Raw genomic sequence first — 17,216 nt, 5'->3', positions numbered from 1 at the left:
GGAGTGAGGCCCGAACTCCCTACCTCCTCGGCGGCAGCCAGCCCAGTGAGTGGCTCACGGCAGGTCATCCGCGGACACTTGTTTTTCTTGACGGGAGATTTGCTTTCAGAGGCTCCCTTCCCCAGAATGGGACGGAAAAAAAAAAATCTGCTTTTCAGCCTCAGAATCCTCGCCATTTCTGCCTTTTCCCGATTGCTGACGAAGCAAGAAACCTTTCTGGGTTAAGTTTCTAGGCCACAGAATGTGCCAATATTGCCAAACCCTAATCGCCTCCTATTCCCTGGAGTGCGACCCAGTCTCTGCCTCGCCCTAAAGTTGTAACCGGGACCGGCCTGTGCCTCGGCGGGGCCCACAGAGCCCTGAGATGCTAATGAACCTTCCTTCCGACTCCCCACCCCACCTCCGCCACGTGCCAATCGATTCCCAGGCTCCAGATGTAGCTTCTCCCCGGGGAATAGCTGCCTGCATGGGGTGTGTCATTCGTGAAGCAATTTGGGGCACTGGTCCTCCCCCAGCTGAGTGTCACTGGCTCTGACTCCCACGTTGTCTCGATGGCACAGACAATGACTAAATGCAGGGAGTTTGTCTCACTGGGGGTCACACCAGGCAGCAGAACAACAACAAAAAATGCACCGCATCCGTTACATTTGCTAGACAAATGCAAAGTGCCGTTATCGTAAAGGGACAGCAAAGGCATCCTGTTCCCTTTCTCAGGACCTTCAGATTATGAGACTGACGCGCTGCCTGCTGTGCTAAGAAGGCGCCCTGTTCCCTTTCTGAATCTGCCGACCAATCAACGCTGTGATGAAATCCAGGAGGACAGTGATCACCGATTGTAGCTCAGGGAGGTGTGCGGGTGAAATGACAACTTGTCTTCAGCGAGGCTGTGTTTGTATCAGGGAGGCGTCCAGACACGCCTGTGTGATGCCTCAGATGCTTTTGGTCATTGCGCTGCTTCAAGTTATCCGTAAAGCATTTCAATCACAACTGCTATGGACTTTAGTTTTGTTTTTTTAAAATTGATTTTTAGAGAGAGAGGAAGGAAGAGGGATAGAGAGAGGAATATCGATGAGAGGGAGACATCGATTGACTGCCTCCTGCACACCCCCTACTGGGAATCGAGCCTGCAACCCAGGCATGTGCCCTGACCAGGAAGCGAACCCTGATCTCCTGGTTCATAGTGACGTTCAACCACTGAGCCACACCGGCCAGCCCTATTGCGGACTTTAAGAGGAAGGTGGAGTGGGAGGGCATGTCAGAGGTATGATCATGCGGAACATGCTTGTTTTCCTCCGTAGTCTGTAAAGGTGGTGGGGACAGGGTCTGTGTAAGCTGTTCACTGCTCAGCCCCTCACCCCGAAAATGGCAGCCTGTCACCGAGGCGTACGACAGCCCTGTGCAGTGGGGATGGGGAGCTGAGACTCGAGGGCTTGCGTCACCTGCCCAGGTCACTCAGGTGGTACGTGCCGGGTCTGGATTCAAATCCACTCTTCCCCCAACCCCCGTCCTTTGTGGTAGTCCCACGTTTCCGGGCACTAGGGAATAAGAACACGCCTCCCTGCATTTCCCAGGACAGATCCGCACCTTTGGGGTTTTCAGCGTAACTTGGACACCACTCTCGGCCACCCCAGCACGTTCCCGTTCCCGTGACCCACTGTCGCGTGCGCACGTGGGCTCCAGGCTGGCCTGGTCTCACCCATCCCCTCTCTGCTGATTGTCCTCCCCCAAGTCATCATTAGGCCGAGAGGTTTTGGTCAAAGGCAACCTCTCAGTTTCCAGGGGCTGTTGGAACTGTATGCGGACCCTGCACCCTCATGCTGGCCCGCCCGGGGCCTGTGTTAGTCTTCTGGGGCCAGCCTGGTGGCTTAGACAAGAGACATTTATCTCCTCCAATTTCCGGTGGCTGCAAGACCCAGATCAAGGTGTCGGCCGTGTTGGTTTCTCCCGGGGCCTCTCTCCTTGGCTTGACGATGGCCACCTGCTTGCTGTGCCCTCCCCTGGGAATCCCTCTGTGTGTTTATGTGTGTGTGTGTGTGTGTGTGTGTGTGTGTGTGTCCTAATCTCCTCTTCTTAAAAGGACAGCAGCCATCTTGGACCCAGCCCCATCCTAATGACCTCGGTTGACTTGACTTACTGCTTGCAAGATCCTGTCTCCAAATACAGTCACATCCTGAGGCCCTGGGGCTCAGCCTTCACCATCTGGAACATGGGAGGGAGGGACATTGCACCCCTCACAGGATCTGTGCACCAGGGAAGTTGTATGGAAACGGCATCCCATTGGGCAGGAGACATGATTGGCCCCGCCTTGAATTCTGCTCCTTGGCAAATCGCAGAAGGAGCGAACAGTGAGCCGCTGGGTTTAGATTTTACTAGTATTTCGCCATCACCCATCGGTGTCACCCAGTGTATCAGAATAAAAAGCAAGCTTACTCTGAGCAAAGCCGGCCTACAAAGCCTTATTTACAATAATAGCCAAGACACGGAAGCATCCTTCCTGTCCATTCAGGGGTGATGGATAAAGAAAACGTGGAGTATGCCATGGATATTATTCAGCCGTAAAAAAGGACGAAGTCTTACCGTGTACTACAACGTAGATGGAACTTGATGGCATAAGCCAGACAGAGAAAGACAAATACAATGTCACCTCTTGTGTGTGGAATCTAGAAACAGGAGAAAACACCAGAGAACAGAGGCAGGGGACTGGGGGCAAATGAACGAAGGGGGTCAAAAGGTACAAACTTCCAGTTATGAAATAAACGAGTCCTGGGATGTACAGCGTGGCGACTGTAGTTAGTGACACTGTATCACATATTTGAAAGTTACTAGGAGAGGAGATCTGAAAAGTTCTTTTTACCAGAAAAATATTCTGTAACTGTGCGGTGAAGAGAGTTCACTAGACGTGTGGTGGCCCTTTTGCAACAGATACAAATATGGAATCATGATTATCCTATATAATAAAAGCCTAATATGCAAATCGACCTAACAGCAGAACGACCAGTTGCTATGACGTGCACTGACCACCAGGGGGCAGACATTCAACGCAGGAGCTGCCCCAGCCTGCAGGCCCCAGGCCAGCCAAGGCAGGTGCCTGTGGGGGCCCCCCTGATCGCCCTGCCAGTCACCCCACAGATCGGCCCTGATCACCGGCCAGGCCTAGGGACCCTACCCATGTACAAATTTTGTGCACCGGGCCTCTAGTGTTATATAACTGAAACGAATATCATATTGCAGCTCAAGTCTCTCTCAAAAGAAAAAGAGTCACCCCTGCCATTTCCCAGAGGTTGGACCAAACGCAGCCTCTTCCTACTGCCACAGCTTTGCGGGCAGCAGCGTGCAAAGCCAGCCCCCGAGCTGAGACAGTTAACCCAGCACCCGTGGGGCAGGGTCCAGGCCATTCATCCTCCCAATTAGCTGTGGCTCCTGTCTCCCCAGCAGGCCCAGGGTCAGGACTGAATCCGCGGGTGCGATGTGACTCTTTGCAGAAGTGCCAGCTGCTGAGGTGGCGGAAATGAGATCAGGGCCGTCACTTCTTCCCTGGTAGGACGTCCCTTCCCAGGAGGTCCCGGGTGCTCCCCCGCCCAGAGCTGGTCACGGGGTAGTGGGGCAGCATGACCCATTCTGGGGCTCGCTGTCCAGGCTGCACAAAGACAGTCATTACATCACAGCAGCGCCCAGGGAGGTAGGTGCCAGGCGTCCCCTACAGGGCAGAGGAAGGAGGGGCGGGCCTTTCTCTTCGCTGGGGGAGGGGAGCTTACCTAGACTGAGAAGACTGATCCCTGGTTGCTAAGGGAAAGGCTTTTCCTTAACGACAATGCGTAAGTTGTCCTCCACCGCTTGGAAGATGCTAGACCAGTGGTTCTCAACCTGTGGGTCGCGACCCCTTTGGCGGTCGAACGACCCTTTCACAGGGGTCGCCTAAGACCATCCTGCATGTCAGATATTTACATGACGATTCATCACAGTAGCAACATGACAGTGATGAAGTCGCAACGGAAATAATGGTATGGTTGGGTCACAACATGAGGCACTGTATTTAAAGGGCCAGAAGGTTGAGAACCACTGTGCCAGACGTTGTGCAACATGCTTAAGCGCGTCATCTCACTTCACACTCGCCCTGGGGTGTGGCCTCCACTGTGCCCCCGTTCACCGGCGAGGATGAGGGGGTGAAGGGATGAAGCTGGGGCATGTGAAGCCAGGATCGGAATCAGGTGGCCTTAGCCCCGCCCTTTGGTTTTCTTTATCAATTGTCTTAATGATAAAGGTGGCATGTCCCCATGGTGACCAGAACATGATGGGGCGCTGACAGGAAGAAAGGATCGGTTAACTCCTCGCCCCTCTCTGTTCCCAGCTGGTCCGACGTGACTGATGTTAAAAGCTTGGACCTGGGTCCTGCTGTGATCTCCACGCGTTTCACACACAGACAAACACACGCCCACACGTGTGTCCACACACACAGGGGTGGCTTTTTGTTTTCTCTTCTTCCTAATAATGAAAACATCGTTTTTCTATAGCTTTCCCCCCCACATGACATTACGGGGACAGCCCTCTAAGGCGGTGCCCGCACCTCTGGTGAGCCTGGCGGAGGTGTGTGCAGAATGGACGCTGAGCCCATCCACCAGGCGCTCAGGCCGTGTCAGAAGCAAAGGCACAAGAGGACTCGTTTCTGCCCTTTGCCCACTTCTGGTCACATGGTTTCCCCTGGTCAGGTGGTCATCCTGACTATTCCCTAGAACAGTGGTCGGCACACCGCGGCTCGCGAGCCACATGCGGCTCTCTGGCCCCCTGAGTGTGGCTCTTTCACAAAATACCACGTGCGGGCGCGCACATACAGTGCGAAGTTGACTTAAAACTTTAAGTAAAGTTTATTAAGTTAATTTTAGGGAACGCTGTGGAGTGAAAGAGGATGTAGTGTCAGGGACGGAGAAAGGCATGTTGAGATGGTTTGGACATATAGAGAGGATGAACAAAAGGAGACAGATGAAACAAGTATACAAGACGAGTGTGGATGGGAGAGTTGGAAGGGGTCGACCTCAGCGAACGTACCTCCATCCGATTGAGGACGTTTTTAGCAAAGGCCAGCTTAGGAGTACCCTCATTAAGTTCATAACAATGTACCTACCTATATAGTTTAAGTTTAAAAAATTTGGCTCTCAAAAGAAATTTCAATCGTTGTGCTGTTGATATTTGGCTCTGTTGACTAATGAGTTTGCCGACCACGGCCCTAGAAGGTCCCCTGGTTTAAGACAGGGCTGGGGGGGCCTGGCTGGTAGCTAAATGGTTAGAGCGTCAGCCCTTGCACCAAAGGGTCACGGGTTCCATTCCGGTCAAGGCCAGGTACTGGGTTGCAGGCTCGATCCCCAGTCTCTTGCATTGGGGAGGCAACTAATCGATGTGTCTCTCTCACATCAATGTTTCTCTCTCTCCTCCCCCGCCACCTCCCTTCCACTGTCTCTGAAAATCAATGGAAAAAATATCCTCGGGTGAGGATTAACAAAGAAAAAAAAGAAGAGGCTGGTGGAAAGGGTCCCTGTCTCGGTGTCACGGAAGGTCTGGTGGCGATGTCCGTGTAGGACATAAAAAAAATGACGCTCTCCACCACCTCAGTGAGGAATGACGCTGAGCGCCCCGGGGTGCCCCGCACCCCAACATCCTGCCTCCCCTCCCCCAGACAGCTCTTCCTCGACATCTCTGCTCAGAGGCCGTTCTCCTCCCTCAGAATGAATGGCTTCTCTCTCCTTTCGTCCCGCATCGCGCTGCTCACGGGCTGGCTCCCTTAGTGCTGTGCTTCCCATGTATTGACGCGGTGGAATCCGCGATGCACACACTCATTTGCATGGCAGTCTCCCCGGGCCAGACCGCTCTGCACCCGCCGCCTGGTAATTGCTGATGGTAAATACCCGCTGAGTGAGGGCCTAGGCGGGGCTCTTCGGCACCGGAAGGCTTGCTAAACCCTTGCCCTTCTCATTCTAGAACATTCTCTGCTGTTAGTGTCTCTCCTCTCAAATAATCATCTTTGCCTAGTCGCTCCCTGTACTCCAGACACGATGCCTCCCCCCCCCACCCCTGGCTTAAAGGAAAGAAAAGGAGTGGGTAGCTGTTCGTGTTAACTTAAGATGCCTCTCGGTTGCCAGCCAGTTGTGGGAGAATTGTGTCCCTTTCAAAATCTGGCACGATTTGAGAGAGCGCTTTTATTCTCACCCCCTCCCTGAGTGGGCTGGTAGGTGGTTCAGCAACTTAACAAGGGAGTGAGGAAAGGCGTTTGAAATTCAAGCGTGTCTGAAGTTGCATGAAAACGAGGATCAAAGACAGGCTGGGAGGTGTGGCCAGGGCGGGGCCAGAACCCCAGGTTTGGTCCTGAAAGGAACCAGTCGTTTCCCAGGAGAGTCCTGGGGACCCCAGGAAGGCCAGAGACAGGTCGGAGGAGCTGGTGAGGGTGAGGCACAGAGGTGGCCGGCCAGGGCCAGGCAGGAGGTGGCGGGAACTGGAGGCTCTGGGTTCCCAAGACAGAAGGAGCCGACCTCCATCCCAGGAAAATGCCAAGGCCAACCCTTCAGGAATAGAGACCGCGGGCCACAGGGGGTCAGGGAGCATTGTGGGGGCTCTTCCATGTGGTCATGGCTGGGGGAGCTCTGACCTGCCAGTGCTGCCTGTCCAGACTCGAGTCTAGAGCAGCTGTTAGCGACAATGCACCCTGCGCACAGACCACCCCCGCCCTGCAGGGGCCGAAGGTGAGGGCTGGGACCGGAGTCTTCAAAAGGAAAGGGTCTTCGGGTGCTCCTCAAACCTCTGTCACGTGACTCTCAGCTCCACTGTTTAACAAAACCACCTGGGATGCGTCTAAAAAATGCAGCTTGCTGGTCCAGAGAGGCCAGCTCAGTGGACTGGGGTGGAACCCGGAAACCTGCACGTTAAACCAAGGCCCCGGGCGGTTCTGACGCAGGTGGCCCCGGAACCCTGCTTTGGGAACCAGCGCCCAGCACCCACTTCTTAAACTGGAGTGTGCGTCTGCATCACCCGGGGGGCTTGCGGAAAATGCAGGTTCTGGTCCAGCAAGCCTGGGGGTGGGAGCCCAGGGGCTGCCCGGCTGGCACGCTCCAGGTGACGCAGGTGAGGCTGGCCCGTGGCTCACCGGGAACCGCTCACAGAAGCTGACCCCAGGCTCCGAGCTCAGGCCCACTGAACCGGAAGCTCTGGGGCCGGGCCCAGCCTCAGTTTTAGCCAGACCTCCGTGACCCGGGAGTCTGAGAGCCACCCACCGCTAAGCCACGGAGGAGCTTAAAGACACGGCTGTCCTCCCTGTGCTGCCTGTCCCCGTGCAGAGGTAGAAGGAGTCCACGTTGGAGCCAGGAAAGCAGAGGCGACTGCCCCTGGGTGGGTGACTGTGCCCTGGGTGGGCGCTGAAGGAGAGGGTTCGAGAAGCCAGGGGGCCCCGAGGGGTTGGACAGTGGGAGGCCTGGGAGGAAGCCCCTCCTGGGTTGGGAACAGCCCTCTGTGGCCCCTGCCCTGCCTGTGTCCGCAGTGACCACCGGCCTTCCCAGGACAGAGGAACCCCTCTGACTTCAGGCCGCGGTCCCCAGGCAGGCATTCCTTCTCTTGCCTCCTGTCCCCCTGCACTCCTGGGGCCCCGGAGCGAGCCCTGGGGAACATGACCTGTGACAGTTCCTCCCGGTCTGGCCCAGTCCCCAGGGATCAGCCTCGAGGGCCTGATCTTGACCGTGACCAGGTCAGGGCGGTACGTGGCGGTGGCGTTTAGGGCAGCGGCTGGCAGGGCAGAGCTGAGAGCCACCGCCTCCGTTCCCGGGGCGTATACGACCGGCTCGAGACAGATGAATGTCACGGTGACTTTAAATTACACTCTGCACTCGGTGACTGTGCTCAGTTGCTTAGATGTAGAGCCGTCTGCTCAGCCCTTAACGGTATTTGCTAAGCACTGGTGTGAAAGCAGGAGGTCACACAAGTTAACCCACCAGCACCAGCCAGCAGGCAACGCTCGCGTGAGCCCAACCCCCAGTCCTGGCTGTTGGGGTCCCCAGCACGAAGGGGTCCAAGGCCTTCAGGGAAGTCTGGTCCGCCCTCCCCACCGGGTCTAACTGCTGGGGGGGAGGGGGGCTGTGCTCAGAACCATTAAAGAGGAAGTGTCCTCAGAGTCAGGGTTCCTGACAGCGCTTGGGATGCTGTGCTCACACTCGCCCAACTTAGCGAAATCCCAGCTTCCCAATTGCGCCATCCTCCCCGCCCCCCCTCGTGAGTCGTGCGCTTGATCATTCATTTGGGGACAAAGGGAGAACCGACCTCCAGGACCGGCATTTATGAGAAAGTCCCTGCTCGCCCAGGTGGCTCCTCTGTCTGAGGGTCCGTTAGCATCGGTTGCGGATTCCAATGGAAGAGCCATTACCCTTTCCTTCTCCCCACTCCTGGGCACCAGGCAGGTACACCTCAGGGCAGGCACTGGGATTGGATCAGTGTCTTTGCAGACAGGGCCTCTCTGGTTGGAGAAGCAGCCCGCGGTCTTCCTTCCCTCCTGGGGCAGCTGGGAGCTTGGTTTAATGGGGACTATGGGCGGGGTGGGCGGAGGCCAGAGGGGACCGGGCGGAGAATTAGGCAGGCGGATTTGGTTCTGGGGGTGACTGTCCCTCCTCTAACTCAGCCTGTGCCCCTGCCCCCCCTCCAGCTGGTGCTGCCGGAGTACTCCATCCACAGCCTCTTCTGCATCATGTTCCTGTGTGCGCAGGAGTGGCTCACGCTGGGGCTCAATGCCCCGCTGCTGTTCTATCACTTCTGGAGGTAAGGCTGCGGGGCCCGGGCTGCTCGTCCCCGTTTCTGTGCGGGTGGCCGCCCCAGAGACGACGACCCCCCGATGGCCGCCAGCGAGAGGCTTTCTCTCCTCCCCTGGGAGAACCTGCTTCCCCGCTTCTTAGGCAGCAAGTCCCGGAAGGAAGGCTCTGTGCAGGCCCCACTGCCCGCAGCCTCACCCGGGGGTCAGTGTGAGAAGCAGGGGCAGCACACCTCAGAATAGGAGCTGGAGGGGGAGAGGCAGCTGCTGTCTGTGCACTTGGCACGTGACTTTGGCATAAAGAAGAGCAGGAGGGACTTATCTGACTTTTTCTTGAATCCTTGACAGGGTCTGGCCTGGCCTGGCAATTCGTAAGCGCTCAGAAAAGGAAAGAAAAAGGAAGTAGGAGGAAGGGATTCTTTAAAATGAGAGTCCCACCCGGCAGGTGGCCAGTGTGGCTCGGGTTGAGCATCGACCCATGAACCAGGAAATCACAATTCAATTCCCGTTCAAGGGCACATGCCCGGGAAGTGGGTTCGATCCCCAGTACCGGGCGTGCAGGAAGCAGCTGATCAATGATTCTCCCTCATCATGGATGTCTCTATCTCTCTCTCCATCTCCCTTCCTCTCTGAAACCAATAAAAATAAAAAAAAAGAGGGCCTGGGTAGAGGTCAGTATTTAGGCCGAGTGATGGCTGACTGAGGCAGGGCTGTGGCCCAGTGGTTTCGAGCTGTGAGCACGGCTCTGTCTGTCCACCTTGCACCTGCTCTGATACCTGTGGCTACGCACCGCAGGCCCCTCCCCCAGCCCTGGAGAAGCAGGCCCTGCCAGGTGCCGCCCAGGTCCCACAGCTGACTCGGCCTTCCTCCTGCCGGAGCAGCTTTGCCAGTGGGTGAGGTCACCAGGGCATCTGCAGACCTGAGAACTGGGAGAGCCGCCATCTGCGAGGAGAGAGCGCCTGAGCTGTTAGTTTCAGGCCGGGATCCGAGCCGAAGGCAGATAACCGCCTGGCAGGGCTTCCTGGGGGCAGTCACCCTCGGGAGGGCTGGGCCCCAGTGACTTCAGATGTCGCTTCTCAGCCTCAGAACCAGCAACGCCGTGTCCTCCTCCCCCGCAGGTACTTCCACTGCCCAGCAGACAGCTCCGAGCTGGCCTACGACCCGCCGGTGGTCATGAACGCAGACACCTTGAGCTACTGTCAGAAGGAGGCCTGGTGTAAGCTGGCCTTCTACCTTCTCTCCTTCTTCTACTACCTGTACTGGTGAGCGTGCGCCCCTCTGACTCCTGCAGGCGTTGTGGGGAAGGGGGTTTTCAGGCCGGCCTCCTGGGCTTGGGGAGGTAGCCCATGAGCCTGTGGGATTTGATGCCACCGTCTGACTCGTATCGGGAGCCAGGGCTTCTGTTTGTATGAAGTGAGGGGCAGCGGTCCCAACGTCTGTAGCAATCTTTGGCACATCTAAGTGCTCAAGAAATTTTTTTTTTTTAAGTGTAAAGCAGGTTGACATGATCTATCCAAGATAGCACCACCCTCCTGCCCAGGTATATGGTTTACTTGATGGTTAGAGACGGCGTCTGTTTCATTCACCTCTGTGTCTGCAGTGTCTGGCACATAGTAAGTGCTCACTAAACCCTGGCACATAGTAGGTGCTCACTAAACCCTGGCTCACAGTAGGTACTCACTAAACCCTGGCACACAGTAGGTGCTCACTAACCCCTGGCACACAGTAGGTGCTCACTAACCCCTGGCACACAGTAGGTGCTCACTAAACCCTGGCACACAGTAGGTGCTCACTAACCCCTGGCACACAGTAGGTGCTCACTAAACCCTGGCACACAGTAGGTGCTCACTAAACCCTGGCTCACAGTAGGTGCTCACTGAAACCCTTGCTATGGCTAATGGTATAGGCTCCAGGCGAGCTGGGGCTGCACACTCCATCTTTTACCGGAGACATACTGTGCTCTCCTAACAAATGCAACAGGGATGAGAAAGTGGCAGGAGTGGCCCGGGGTCCGGCTTTGGCGGGTCCCTCTTGGGAGGGCCAGTCCTGGCCCCTGCGGGCTCCCACTAACGCCTCCTCTCCCCTTCTTTTTGCCTTCAGCATGATCTACACTTTAGTGAGCTCTTAACTCAGAGACCACGCACGTCGTCAGAGACTGGACGGGAGCGCGCCGAGGCCGAGAAGTCACCTGTGCGGGCGACTGGAGAAGGGACGGGGTGGGTGGGGAGGAGACCTGGCCGACACTGACTGCCGCGGAAGGAATGGAAGCAACGGAGCGGCGGCAGCGGGAGCCGAGTTAACCGCCGTGTGTTGTCACCTGTGAACCACAGCAAGCATCGCTGTTTCCCGAGTCCGCTTCATCTCCCAGCTCCCAGCTGGTCCGCTCTGGTTTCCTGGACCGTGGGAGTGGGGGCTGGGAGGCCCGAAGGTGCCTGATACCGAACGGCACGACCAGAGTCAGGCTGAGTCTGTGGGACCCACGGAGGGCCTCAGAGGGCCTGGGCTACCCAAGGCTCTGCTTCCCCCCTGCCAGGGCCGGCCATGCCCTTGCCCTCCGCGGAGGGTCCGGAAGGTGCGCCATGGCCTTTGCCGTGGCCAGGGTGACCTGCAGGGCTGCCGTGCTCCGCCCTGCTTCGTGAGAGCCCAGCTTAGTGACACCCTGAGCTGGGTTTGGGGCAACGCGTTGCTAATAAAGTTGCCCAAAGTCACGGACGTGGCCGGGGGGGTGGGGTGGGGTGGGAAGGGGGAACCAGGGAAAAAATGACTTGGAGAAACATTGACTCCAGGTTCAAGGTGTTACCCGCCAAAGCCATCACAGCCCCCAAGTGCAAATCCACCGGTCGGCACTCGTCAAAGCCGCGTCTTGCAAGGAACCCCCAGCTGTTCCAAGGCCGCTCTGAACCGTGGGCACTCGGCAGCTCGGAAAGGAGACGATAGAGTAACAGCTTCGTTTTACGATGCCGCGTCGTTCATGCTACTTAACCCGAGGACGCTCACTTCTTTAGGATTTTCCACGCGACACGCTCTCCGTTTTGAGGAGGAGTTGTGGCAGGAGGTGGTCAGTAACGTAAAGGCTGAGATGCGTAGGATGCTCAGATTGGGTACAGTGACTTTTGACCTTAATTCTCCCCACTTCCCCTCTTTCCTCCTGTTTGACACACGGGCTATTTATTGTACATGTGCCCAGCTCCCGCCGGAGCCCTGTGACTCAGGCTCAGGAACGGTGTTGGTGGGACATGCGTGTGCTATGTTGGACACGCGTGTGCTATGTTACAGCGTGGGGACAACTTGAGTATCCGGCCGACCTGGCCGTCTCGTGTAGGCCTCATCCCTGGCTGGCTGCGTCTCCGTAGGGTTGGTGAACTGGTAGGTAGAGAAGGGCAGGGTTTCAGAAGGGCGTTTGGCTTCTAAAAATTCTACAGGAAACAAAAGGCAGATGTCTGCCTTCAGGCTGAAGCTATGAAGCCGGGGACGTCGAGGCACTATTTCTGGGACCAGGCTTCCCCTCGACCGATCCCGTGGGCCCGGCTGGGTACGTGTGGTTGGGACAGAGTTGCCTTCAGGGCTGGTTGCCTCGGTCTTTGACGTCATTCCTTGAGGAGACCTTCGTCCCGAGAAACAAGCCTTGTGTCCAGGCTGCTGGCAGCAGTTCTGTCTCCACAGCCGCCTCACAAATACAGCGGATGAGGGCGTCCGGGGTCCAGCTCATTCTCCCCGTGGAGCTGTTGGGTTTCGTTGTGAACTTGCGTCCTTCCAGAAAGATTTGAATGAGCTTGTAATAGTGGACACCAGGACACAGGGACTGCTCTAATGGGAATTCAGCTTGATAACGAAGATGAGCACAGGGATACCCGTTTCCTGAGAGAGTCTATTTGCCGTGACTGAGCATTAAATCCACGGTTTCTCTTAGCGGTAAATTGCAGCAATTCACAGCCACACCGCGCTTAACATTTCACACTTTGCTTTCACTCCTCCTTTGACCCGCCTCTCAAGCCTAAGAAGTGGGTACTGTTCTTTTTCTCTAAGTGAGGCAGCTGAAGCCCAGAGAGGGCCAGTGACTCACCTGTAGTCACACAGCAGTCACAAACCTGCCTCTGAAGCTACTAGTGCATTGTCTGACTTAAAAAACCCCATGTCCGCCCTAGCGGGTTTGGCTCCGTGGTTAGAGCGTTGGCCTGCGGACTGAAGGGTCCTGGGGTCAGTTCCAGTCAAGGGCACGTACCTGGGTTGCAGGCTCGGTCCCCGGCCCCGATCGGGGGCGTGTGCGGGAGGCAACCAATCGATATGTCTTTCTCACATTGATGTTTCTCTCTCTCTCTCTCTCTCCTCCGCCTTTCCATTCTCTCTCGGAATCAATGGGGAAAATGTCCTCGGGTGAGGATTGACAAAAAATAAAAAACATTAAAACCCGTGTCCTTTCCTGAGTCCCACCTGAGTGCTGGCAAAGCAGCTTAGGGTCCGATGAAAGCTTGGTTGGTAACATCAACTTTCGGAGAAGAGAGTTTCAAAATAGAGCCATTGCGGAAGCCGTGGTTGCCGGTCCCCTGGGCGCCAGCCTCGCTCGCTGGGCTGGGGGAGGTTCTTCGCTCAGGCGGTGGGTCCTTTGAAAGCTGTAAACGCTGCCAGCACCTTGTTTCTGAAAGAGAAACATCCAGTTTCCCTCCCGCAAGTTGCCCTGGGGGGACAACACAAAAACCCCAGGGTGTTGGTTGGGAGTTTGAGCCACTTTTCAATCCCTGGGACAGCCGACCACGAGGGTCAGAGCCCGTGCGGCATTTGCCAGGACCTCGCCCGCCGGCACCATGATCCCACAGAGCAGCCTGTTCCTCCCCCCGCTGTACCAATCAGGGACCGGGAGGCTCAGGGCAGGTGCGTCTTCCTGGGGGACCTGCCAGACATCAGCCCAGGACTCTGAGGACGGGGCCAGTAGTCACAGTAGCCACTCCCCGAGGTGCTGAGCTCTATCCTCTGTTCGCCCTGTGCTGCTGTCCCGTCCTCACAGCCCCAGGCAGCCGCCCTGTCTCCTTGCTGGCTGAGCAGCGCCCTGGTGCTGGTCAGGGCGAACTTTAACCCCGGCCTGCCCCTGCTCACATGGCTCCATCTGCTTGGCCAGCTTTGTCCCTCTGCGCTGTCAAAGGGAGGAAGGAGAGGGAGGGGGAGGCGTGGATCTCGCAGGGAGCGGTACCCCTAGTGGCCCCTGGTGACGGGGAGCTGTCCCTGCCGAGCCTGAGTCTGGGCCCCGGGACAGAGTTTCTGGGGGCACAGGCAGCACGGAGGGTGGTGTGGGTGGCCTGGTCCCTTCTCCTAGGGAGGCCGGGCTGTGGGCCGGGCCTGTTGTGCCCACAGAGTCAGTGCGGGCCCTGGGGATGGCACCGAGGCCTACTTTTCACTTGGCCGAGTGGCGGGAATAGTGGCCCCTGTGCACGGACTTGTTACATAGACGCAATGAGCTTGTGTTTGCGGAGAACTTCAAAGAGGGCCCCGCCCGCGGTTAGCCTACCAGCTCTGTAGGGGTGAGCTTCCTCGCCACTCTCCCTGTGCCCCGTGCCATCCAGGGCCAGTGCCTGGAAGGGAGGGACGACCCCTGCACCCCGCTGCCCTCCCGGCTGTCGTGTGTGGAGTGCAGGGTAGGCTGGGACCCGAGACCCCTCTCAATGCCATGTTCTCCAGCCAGTGTGAGCATCTGCCCTGTGTCAGGCCGTGTGCGCAGCACATGACACGCATGTTCTCATGGGATCCCCACCACGTGTTGAAGTAGGAACTCTGCCCGTCCCCAGCTGATCGCCGAACCCTTGCAGCTTTCAGAGGTTAAACAGAGGAGCCACGGTCGCAGTTATCAGTAAGTCCTGGGGCCTGGACTCCAACAAGAGTCTTTTCGACCCCAGGCCTGGACCACTAATGTGTTCCTGGAGGGTGAGGCAGGACGGGGGGGGACCATGGGATGGGAGAAGAAGAGAAAAGGGAAGAAAAGGCAGCAGGCGTGGGGCGGTCTCAGGAGCGTGGCTCACCCACCTCTCTGTTCCACAGCAAGCAGCTCCGCGGGCGCGTGGAAGCAGAAGGCTTTGGGCTGCGGGATCTCGGGCAACCCTCCCGAGACTCAGCTCTCCCAGCTCTGCAAGGGGCTGATGCTGTCTCCCCTTCGCGTGTGGCTGTGAGAAAGTCACTTGTCCTGGCCGCTCAGCAAATCTCCCCTCCGGACGCTGAGTTAAAGGGAGGATCGCATAGACCAGCGGTTCTCAACCTGTGGGTCGCGGCCCCTTTGGCGGGCGAACGACCCTCTCACGGGGGTCGTCTAAGACCATCCTGCAGGTCAGATGTTTACATGAGGATTCATCACAGTAGCAACATGACAGTGATGAAGTAGCCACGAAAATAATGTTATGGTGGGGTCACCGCATGAGGAACTGTATTGAAAGGGCCCGAAGGTTGAGAACCACTGGCATAGACTAACAGTCGCACGTGGCAGCGTTCAGGGCCTCTCAGCTTCCTTCCTGTCTGCCCTCGATCCCGGGAGCAGAGAGTCTCAGGCAGGAGATGCGGGGAAACAGGGCTGAGCCCTCAGAGAAAATCTCCCCGTTCCTTCCTATTTTTAGGCCTGGTAACGGCACCGGCGTGGAGTAAAACTGTCACCGTGAGGACAGCTCTGTTCTCCCGGAGGAGAGATGCATGCCGCCAGCGAAGTGTTTTGACAACAGTTGACTGCGCTCCCGCTGTGTCCTCGCACAGATCCATCCTGCAGCCCTCTCCCTTCTTGCACTCGGGCTGCTCTCCTGCCAGACGTGCTCGGGCAAATGGCATCCGATCTCGGGTCTGGGGCTGTCTCTGCTCCCCAGCCTTAGGCAGAAAGCCGCCATCACGGTGCGGAGGCCTGGGGTGTGCCCTGGGACTGGTCTCAGTCCAGGCAGAGGGGAGGGGGAGCCGAGCAGAGGGGCCCTGCATTCCTAGGGAGAGCGGGGGACAGGCCTTAGCTTCGTGCTGGCTGGGAGCCGGGCGCGGTGTCCTTGCCGCCAGGAGCTCTGCACGTGACGGGAATATTTTGCCCGTAGAGGGGAAGGATCATATACTAACACCTTGGATGGGCAGCCAGTGGCTCCCAGCGATCAGGGATAGAAACAGGATGGGCACAGCCACGAAATTGTGTCTTCCAGGCTCTGCCCCAGCCTCTGTGTGATCATTTCCGCTCCTGTTCACTTCTGCCCAGAGAGAGCTCTAGATGCCCCAAGTGTACCTTCCTCTTTTTTAAAAATATTAATTGATTTTTTACAGAGAGGAAGGGAGAGGGATAGAGAGTTAGAAACATCGATGAGAGAGAAACATCGATCAGCTGCCTCCTGCACACTCCCCACTGGGGATGTGCCCGCACCCAAGGCACATGCCCTTGACCAGAATCGAACCTGGGACCCTTGAGTCCACAGGCCGATGCTCTATCCACTGAGCCAAACCGGTTAGGGCAAGAGTACCTTCCTGTTCGTGAACTTGACCCCTAGGACACCACATCATGCCCACATTTCCTCCCTCCCTGGCCAGTGGTGGACTGGTGCTGGCTCCCACAGGCTTGTGAGAGGCAATGCTTCCATTTCTAAAGGAGTTTGCTAAGCAGTTGTTAAACACAGCTATCATTAGAACTGGTTATGCAAGCTTACAGTTAAATAAATGATGTTAAAAACAAAGGTAATATATAGTCAACATTTATCACCTCCTAATTAGTTTTTAATATATTTTATTAATTTTTTTACAGAGAGAAAGGGAGAGGGATAGAGAGTTAGAAACATCGATGAAAGAGAAGCATCGATCAGCTGCCTCCTGCACACCCCCCACTGGGGATGTGCCCACAACCAAGGTACATGCCCCCTATTGGAACCGAACCTGGGACCCCTCAGTCCCCAGGCCGACGCTCTATCCACTGAGCCAAACCGGCCAGGGCCATCACTTCCTAATTATGTTACCATCTTCTTTGTTCTCAAGGTTCTGTCTATTGTGTCCATGGCGGCAATACTATATAATAGCACGCTACCGTGCGTCTTTCCCACCGCTGTGTTCAGGGATGTCTCGGTGGTAGCTTGAAATGGGCTGCGGTGGGAGTATTTACACCACAGAAATTGGCAAACACTACAGGTTAGTTCCCTCCTGCTCCCTCCCTGCCTCCCGCCCCACCCCGCCTTCCTCCTCCAGGGCTAGTTGTTAGCCATTTACTGGTACTCACTGTTCACATTTCCCGGCTCTGGCACACAGCATGGCCACACAGGCCCGGCTTGCTGACAGCTTTTAATCCTCATCACTCACTCACTCATCCCCACTATTATAGCTCTGTGAAACGCTGACAGGCCTCTGGGTGCTCCCCCGCCTCTCTGCCTTCGTGCTTTTGGGCGGCCTGGACAGTCCTTATTTTGACGGATGAACATGGTCTTGCCCCATCACTGCCTTTGTCTCTTCAATTCACATT

The 17,216-nt window shown here is 56.7% G+C and overlaps 1 protein-coding gene across 1 annotated transcript in view; it reads left to right on the top strand.

Annotated features, from left to right (window-relative positions):
- CNIH3 (cornichon family AMPA receptor auxiliary protein 3) overlaps positions 1–13,184 on the top strand; it is a 50,617-nt gene extending 37,433 nt beyond the window's left edge. The window contains exons 4-6 of the mRNA XM_081114367.1: positions 8,672–8,784; positions 9,892–10,035; positions 10,874–13,184. Of these exons, the coding sequence (XP_080970493.1) occupies positions 8,672–8,784; positions 9,892–10,035; positions 10,874–10,901 (285 nt within the window). The 3' untranslated portion in view covers positions 10,902–13,184. The remainder of the gene's footprint in view (positions 1–8,671; positions 8,785–9,891; positions 10,036–10,873) is intronic.
- The last annotated feature ends 4,032 nt before the right edge of the window (positions 13,185–17,216 follow it).

Source organism: Myotis nattereri (assembly GCF_964212035.1).
Source record: "Myotis nattereri genome assembly, chromosome: 20".
NCBI lineage: Eukaryota > Metazoa > Chordata > Mammalia > Chiroptera > Vespertilionidae > Myotis > Myotis nattereri.
Note: the sequence above shows the minus strand (reverse complement) of the source record. Positions and strands in the feature narration are given on the sequence as shown.